At 39.1% G+C, this 8,656-nt stretch overlaps 1 protein-coding gene across 1 annotated transcript; it reads right to left on the reverse strand.

Annotated features, from left to right (window-relative positions):
- Nucleotides 1-1,882: 1,882 nt before the first annotated feature.
- rnf180a (ring finger protein 180a) lies at nt 1,883-8,449 on the reverse strand. The gene is made up of 4 exons (XM_030737870.1): nt 7,308-8,449; nt 3,549-3,786; nt 2,554-2,679; nt 1,883-2,103 (listed from the first exon to the last, which is right to left on the reverse strand). The coding sequence occupies exons 1-4, from the start codon at nt 8,256-8,258 to the stop codon at nt 1,898-1,900; spliced, it is 1,521 nt and encodes a 506-aa protein (XP_030593730.1). The 5' UTR covers nt 8,259-8,449; the 3' UTR covers nt 1,883-1,897.
- Between the last annotated feature and the right edge of the window lie 207 nt (nt 8,450-8,656).

Here is an 8,656-nt window from a genome sequence, read left to right on the forward strand (position 1 = left end):
TTATTTTAAAATAATTAAATAATTCCTAAATCATACTTCTAATACACCAGATAAATAAATACATTAGTTATACTGTATGTAAATTATTAGCTATCCACAAACTAAGACTTGACACAGAAAATTAGTCTGTGATATATAATTTACAACTGTACAGTGACAATTAGTTTACAGTAAGTTAAGTGCTATTGACTAATGTCCTTTAAATAACCTTTAGTTTTAGAGTTGTGGGCACTGTGCCATGGAGATTCAAAATGTAGTGTATACTTTATATGAAGATGCTGGAAGAAATTAAAGCTTACTGGAAAAGTACAAATAAGAGAGCGTTTTGTATCCCAACTTGAAAGTGTGAATTGTGTCAGGAATGAATTAATGAGTTCCTTAGCAAAAATAGAAATGACCTAAAAATACCTTTAAAAAAAAAAAAACTCAATTCTGCATCTGCAAACCTGTATGGATGTGTTAACTTATTTTGTATAAATTACAGTGAGTTAATGGAACTAAACATTTATTCCTTTCAAGGGTTGCTTTAAACAAAAAAACACATTTACCTTCCAAATAAAATAAAAAACAGGAAATTTTAATATCTTGCATGACACAATTCAAATGCCATTGCCAGAGATGCAGTGTTATCCATCAGCACATTTTCTTGACCACTTATCTAACTTCCAGTTGACAGGGCAAGAGGCAGGATACGCTCTGGAATTGCTTCCATTCCATAACAGGGCTAACACAGACACACAACCATTTATGCTCACATACATACCTACAGCCAATTTAGACTCACCGGTAAACCTAATGTGCATATCTGAAGGAGGGAGACCCAGACAGAAATATAGAGAGGGAGGATGAACAGGAAGAACATGGAAACTCCACAGAGAAACTCCTCAGCTGACCAGAAGGTTTGAAGCCAGAGGCAACAGTACGGACCACTGCACCACCATGCTACGCCCACCATGTAAAAGCAGCATTAATAGTATGTTGGAAAAAGGGGAATGCAGGGGTTCATAAAACCACACACAAATGTTCCCAACCCATACCAAAAACCAATCTTTTAGAATTAATGGTGACTGTGTAAAATATTTGTGTGTGTGTGTGTGGTGTGTGTGTGTGTGTGTGTGTGTGTGTGTGTGTGTGTGTGTGTGTGTGTGTGTGTGTGTGTGTGTGTGTGTGTTCTAATGTTTGGTTTAGTTTAGTTTAGTTTTTACTATTACCACACCCAACCCATCCTCATCATTCCTCCTTCTTTTAAATTAGACCTGCTCATCCTTTTGGTTCCTGACAAATAATGAATTACTTTATTATTTTTTTAAATTATTTTTTAAATGCAATTTAAACTTATTTTGTATGGCGTGTTTGTTACATAATAAAGCATTTCAATCATTAATCATCAGTTGCACATCTTAAAAATGAAGTGTCTGCCATGGATATAAGTTGGTAATTGAAATTTTACATTCATAATGTTAATTTATAAAATGCCTTGTGATTAATATGTCCTTGTACACTAATAAAAGTAATCACGGTAGGTACAGTCCAGATGGCTGTGCTGGTGAATAAAAGTTTAAGCATTAAGAAGTGTAACGTGTGATATTAACAGGAATGGAACATGTTCATTATGTTGAGACACAGAACTGAGAACACTGGGTTTTCCTTATTTCAGTTATTTATTAGAGACAGCAAGTCATTACACTGTAATTCTTCTTCCACCACACCTTCTCACCTTGTTGAAATTCACTCACTGCCTTTTCATTAAACCTTACAGTGTTAGTCCCCTCTTCTTTTTAATTTACATATGCACTTAGATGCTCTTTGCTTTGTCTTTATGTCCTTACTTTACCCCTTTGATTTCTCTTCAGCCTTACCTTATTTCTACATTACCCCAAAATTGCTGGCAGGGCCATCAAAAAGAAGGGAAGAAGAGATAGCAAAGAAAGCAGAATATGAAGAACCCGATAACCCAGTTGACTGAGTAGATGTAGATGATGACCATGTCCATGTCAAATCGCCAGCCTCGAGAGTCATCCTCAAAGTCCATGGTGTCCAGTGGGTAGCCCTCTCCATGGGGGAACTGGCGTCTAGCAATGGGACTGGACTGCCTCTGGAAGCCTGGTTTGAATGGCAATGAATTCATTTCATGCAGTCATTTTCATACACATATGAACGTAAAAAAATAACTTAAACTACTTCTGGGATAATTAACATGCATAAACTTGGCATTTTACTAAATGTTAAACAAAATATTTCAGTGCACTTCTGCATTTTATGTCACCGTTTTCCCCTAAAGCTGCTGTTGAAGACATTTAAAAATTCATACTAATGAAAATATATAGAATTGTCTTTTCTTCTGTCAGGCCTTGAGGTACATTTAGGATAAATAGGTAGCACAGCAAACTTTTGTCATTTTGTCACAGGTCACAAGTGAAAGCAGTCTTCAAGTGCAGCTTTAAAGAATATAAAGCTGTAAATAAAATAAAAGATATATTTTTTGTTATTGTTGTTTTTAGCAGATGACATTGTTTAAATTTGACCCCACTGTCAGGGAAATTTAAAACTTGCCTCCAAAGATGCGGAAGAGTTTCCTGCAGCTTGGGAGAGGCCACTTTGCACAACTTGCTTTCTGAAAGTTCTGTTTCCGGGAAAGGTATTCCTTTGGGAAGAAAGTTCTTGCTGTTTGGTTTAGCTCTACATATAAAAAAAAAACAAAGACACAAAGTTAACACAATCTAAAATGAACATTTTATTCACATAGCCACTTCTTGATAGCTTGGCAAGATAATGCTTGATTTATTCAGCACATTCACTAACAGCACATGTAGCATCACTTGCTTCTCTGATTATCTCCTTGTTCTGTGACCTTGGCTTTGGTAATCAACACAACAGTCTAATCTTGCCATCAAATCATTAACAAGAGCCCTTAGTGTTTCTACAGTCCTCCTCACCATCTTATCCATGCCACACACTTTCTACTACACACAGAAATAGACCAACATGAATAATAATTTTTTTTAGTTATTCATAGATTTGACCAAACTCAAACTATATTATATCAAATAAATCATCCCAAGGTGACAAAATATATTTATCAGCACACACCATATAAACATACACTAGTGCATGCATAACATTGTTGTGAAAAGGTTTACTTACAGCTTTAGGTTTCTGCTTTATACTGGTGAAACAAAACCCTAAAGCATCTGTTCCTATTATTACAGTTCATTTCCACCCACAGGGAATACTACTTCTTATTTTCATTAGAAAGCACTGAATCAAAGTGCTCAGATTGTGTTTGATTTTGTCTTCTCGGTGACTCATCTGGTCAAAGCCGAACTTAGATCTGCTCTGCTCCCTACGGGACATCTGCAGCTGGGCCCTCTGAACAAGCTGCAGCTTAGATGTCATCTGTGTGTATATATATACACATATATATGAAATCCTTTGTTTTATATGCAGTTATTATTTGGCATTTTTAAAATCTTTCTCATGTTATTCAATCTAGAATGCTGATGAAGTTTGCTTAACTGTACAGTAAGTAGTCCATTAGCCCAGCTCACCTTTTTGGAAGAAAACATGTGTGATGATTGTTCTGCACAGGGGGCAGGGTGTATTAGTGGGGCTGTTCTTAGCCAGTGTCCTAAGACAGGGCTCACAGAAGATGTGATTGCATGGGTGGCACATGTAAGGACTGAAGTACACATCCAAGCACACAGCACAAATGTAACCCTCTCTGTCCCCTGTAGTCAGGGCCTCATCATCCTCGCTGCTGCTGGTGGATGGGTTTCCCGTCGAACTCTGGGAGATGAGAAAAGGCACAAGTGAAAAAGACACTTTTAAACTTTGAAAAATATGTATCTTTATTCCCATACGACTACAAACCTCCTCAGGTAAATGTTTATGTGCATCTATGTTTAAATCTCTAATATTAGAACGGTAAAACCCATTTTTGCAATGTTTTGGCTACATGGGGTAACCTCTCAGACAGTTATATTAGTATCTTGCTTAACATTGGATAACAGCAATAAGAGAGCGCAATCCAGAGATCTGACCCTTTACATATGAGATGTTAAGCATATATTATCACTACAAGATGCTACCAGTTGGCACTAAATATAAGTGAAAATGTCCTCTTTCACAGTTCTCTTCTATTTAAAATTCTTTTCTTTTTCAGCCTATTTGATGAATGTAACCCTCTTTGACACCCACCCAAACAGCATAATAATATGTGTGAGAACATGAGGGTGCCAGGTGTGAGTTCAGTCAAGTGAAATGTTTGCCTACCTACATTTTCTTACATCTTACTGTAAAGCATAAACATTGTTTGATAGAGAGAGCAGTCTGACCCTGGCATTAATTTAAACTCCTTTCATTTCACAGAAAACAGACGGCAATGCATCTCGGGACACTTTATATCGACTGCAATTTTTCAGTTTTTCATGAGCCCTCATAAACAATTCTACTGGATTAAAACAGGGAGTTGGTAATTTTGGATCAAGTTAGCATCCTTTTTCATTATGCAGCACATCTGTCCAACCCTTTCCTTACTTCCTTTCTTCTGCTCAAAAGTTAATTTACCCTCCAAATTCCAGCTACAACTCATATAACACGATGTAACAAAAATAATTTTGAGAATAGTAGCTAGGGCTCTCCGAGTCACCCACCTCCTCCTTAAGCATGTGTTGTGTTGGCAGACCGCTGGGAATTGAAGCTTCACTGTTTAAAAAGAATCCTGGGACATTTCCAGAGTAATTACAATTTTCTCACCCTAGGGGAGCTCCAGGGACTTCCCCATCACACCAGCCCTGCCTCCCAAGGTGTGTCATTAACACAAAGGAGAAAACACAGAGCACGCGGTGCCTAAGTAATCACTGACACTGAGGTTCTCCTGGCAACATGTATTGTAACATGCCAGCTTTGTCTGGGTTACAGTCATATACTGGTGCATAAATAAATAAGACTTATCACATACAGACCCAAAGTTTACACTAAAAAAAAACTATCTAATTTATATATAAAACCTATAACTAAGTTGAGCTTGATTTGATATGGCTGCTGCACTACAAAAACAATTACAAAATGTGCTTCTGCAGAACTTCATCAGCAACTAAGATCCCATTTTAGCTTTTGGCCGACAGCTAGAAACAAGCCGACACTAAATATCTCTCCATCACTGAGGATGAAATCACATCCTTTGGATTGTTATTATACAATGACACCTGCTCTATTTTTGTCTTACTGTATATTCTGTGTACCACATGACACTGTACTGAGAAACAAAATTAAACAAGCTAGTAAAGAGAAAAAATAATACTTTGTCCTCAAGCCAAGAAGGCAGTCACATGATTGCAACAATGTAAAACAATTTAAAAGAAGACGCAAAACATTGTGTATTATACAAAATATTGTTTAAAAACTCAATGTCAAAATCCAAAATCTAAACCTGGCTGCGTGGCCACAGAGTTTGGATCCAGAAAAAATAATTTAAAAAAGCTAGATCAGTGTGTTTCAGTGATGCCCAAAGCTTAATGGCAGTGATGCTGTGCTGGAACTAATATTCTCCCAATTGAGAATAAGTGTAACTGTGTCAGTATAAATTTTGGCAGAGCAAAGAAAAGACTGTAAACAAGGACTGATCACGATAAATGAGCAAGCAAGCTCATTTAGTTTGCGCTGGGTAAATAAAATAATTATTCAAAAGAATATTGAACCAAGAAAATACATGAAATTTATTTCTCTGAAAGTTAGCCAAGAAGATCAGTCTCACTGAGGGATGCGTTAAGTATGGAGCTGGAGCAAGGAGTCGATTAGCTTTACTTAGCATAAATGGCAGCAGGAGGATGAAGTTAGCTTGGCTTGTTCCAAAGTTAAAATATATATTTAATATATATGTTACAGTAGAGTCACGTGAAAAAGAAAGTACACCCTCTTTCAAGTCTAAGGTTTTATGTACATAATAACAACAATAAGAAAATGACATAATAAAAAAATGATCTGGTTCTTACTAAGTTCTTAAATTGTATAAATGCAAGCTCAGATGAACAACAACACAACATATTAAATTGTTTCATTATCCATCAGGTGGTGAGAGGCAGGGTACACCCTGTACAGGTCGCCGACCTGTCACAGGGCTAACACAGACAGACAGACAACCATTCACACTCACACCTATGGGCAATTTAGAATCACCAAATAACCTAACCCCACTAACTGCATGTCTTTGGACTGTGGGAGGAAACCGGAGTACCCGGAGAAAACCCACGCAAACAAAGGGAGAACATGCAAACTCCACACAGAAAGACCCAGGCCAAGTTGGATTTAAACCCAGGCAACAGTGCCAACCACCACGTCACTGTGCTGCCTTGTGCTTGGGCTCAGTGTCCTGTTGCATGACCCAATTTTGGCTAAGTTTTAGCTTTGTCCAGGTCCTGTGGCCCTATGCCCTGATAAGTAAAACCCTAGAATTAAAAGAGGGTGTACTTTCTTTTTCACATGACGCCATATCTGCTATAGCCTAAAATGTATGGAATGTATCTACATTGTGGTTGTACACTTACACACGAAGCTTATAATCTGTAGGAGAATACAGGATTAGGAAACTGATAATATGATAGTGTCAAAGCAAATAATTTGACTTTTGGTAATAGAACAGTCAGAGTAATTTCAGTCTGCCAGATCTGCAGCAGCCAATCAAAATGGAATCTGCTCTTTTGTCTGGTCGGTTTTGAAGGGCTCTCTGGCCAAGCCTCATCATGCAACTAATTCAGATGTAACCCCACTTTAAACCCCGCACACAATGGCTATTGAAATGAGCTGGTTGCTGATATAGCTGTCGAGAGCCAGAGTCTAGATGAAACAAACAGACACACACACACATGTACAAGTCACACACTGTAATATAAAGTGACACGAATAAATACAATAAAATATAGATGCAGCGCAGCAAAATTTAGGCCTAATTTTTGTGTCTGCTGTTTTCTACCACATTCTTATGCACATGTAGCCTTTATTTATTTATTTAGTGCATATGCCTGCCATCTTGAACTATAAATAGATCTTTAAGTGGATCCATCCATCTTCTTAAGAATGACGTGCCTGAGTATTAATCTAAGGACATCACTTAAAAAAAAAAACATTGGATATTGCTGTGTCCTTATGCCATAAAGACATATATATAAAAAACAAACAAATAGTTTCAGCTGTTAATTACTGGACGGTGTAGATCATTCAGTGATTTAATAACCAGTTTTCTAGGTCTTCTTGTGGCAGAACTTAAACCTCTGTGATGTCAGTATACAGTGTCATACAGTGTCATTCACCTGTCGGCTCTCTTGCTGTTGACTTTGCCTCCATTTCTCCCTTCTCCTCTGTCTCCGTCGCAGAGTTTTAATCCTGTTCTTCTCCCTTTTACTCATCCTCCTCTCCCCAAAAGAAACACAAGGCTGTGCCACTGCTGAGTTCATGCTTTGACTCGCCACCCTTATCACCCCACTGCCTCCTTCATCGCCATCTTCCACGTTTTCCCCGTCTCCCTCATCCTCTTCTTCCCCTCCTAGCTCTGAGAAGGTGAAAGCTCGTCCAGTTGCTGACCCTGTTCTCACCTCCACCCAGAATGGATCTGGCTCTCTGAGGGAACTCAATGAGTAGAGGTGCAAGTCTCCTGTAGCTGGTCTGGATGAAGGTGTCTGAGGTGACTGAGGTATGGATCTGGTATGAGCAGCAGGCCGAGGGGATAGAGAGTTTAAATTGGAAGTGATGGTCCGGTTGCAGCCATTGCCCTGGGGTCGAGGCCATGTGTGTCCTCTCTGTAAATTGTTTGATCCTTCTCCAGCTTCCAAAATGTTGTTTAACTGAAGGTCAAAATTATTACTTGATGAACTTTCTCTTCTCTGTCTGTGTTGTGCTTCATCTTTATATGTTTCATCTCTTTCCATGATTCTTCTTTCCATTTGTTTCCCTCTTTTTCTGACTTCTGAATCTTCAGCACTTAGTCTCTCTTCATCCCGGTCTTGGTTTTGCTCTCTCCCACTTTCTTTGTTGTCCTTGCTGCAGGTCTTTTTATGTGCTTTCCTCCCTGACAGTGCAGGTCTCACCAGCACATTACTTGACCTTCCCTCGCCTGCTGGATCTACACTCCTTTGCCTAGATCTCTCCACCTTTGGTGTGTGAGTCTCATTAGTACTGGTTTCCTCACTGGTGTCCTCAGTTTCACTTCCTCCAACTCTGTTCGAGCCATTTACACTAGAAGCTCCCACATGGGAGCTCATCATGGCTCTTTCAAAGCACCTCACCCACCAGTGGAAGACATCTGAAGCAACTTCAGCCAGCTAGCCCGGTTTTTTCCCCTGTCATCCTTTCCCTGGTCTTCTTTCCCACTTCTTCTGGATCTATAGATTAAAGCTCTTTATTAAGAGCTACAGGGACTGTTCCAGTGCAGAGGTGGTGAGCAGTGCTGCTCTCTATCCTGCCCCTGTGAGCCCACTGGGGCATTCCACACTGTTGACAAAGACAAAGTCCCCGCGGTGAGCCCCATTGCAATAGGTGCACTGTTCACGGCCTCACTATTGTCCTACGTGACCTATAGAAAACACACCACTATGCAACCACCGGACTCACAAAAATGAGGTGAAATAGCCAGAGCCACCTTTTTCCCCCTCATGTCCACAAC

Source organism: Archocentrus centrarchus, chromosome 9 (genome assembly GCF_007364275.1).
Source record: "Archocentrus centrarchus isolate MPI-CPG fArcCen1 chromosome 9, fArcCen1, whole genome shotgun sequence".
NCBI classification, from domain to species: domain Eukaryota; kingdom Metazoa; phylum Chordata; class Actinopteri; order Cichliformes; family Cichlidae; genus Archocentrus; species Archocentrus centrarchus.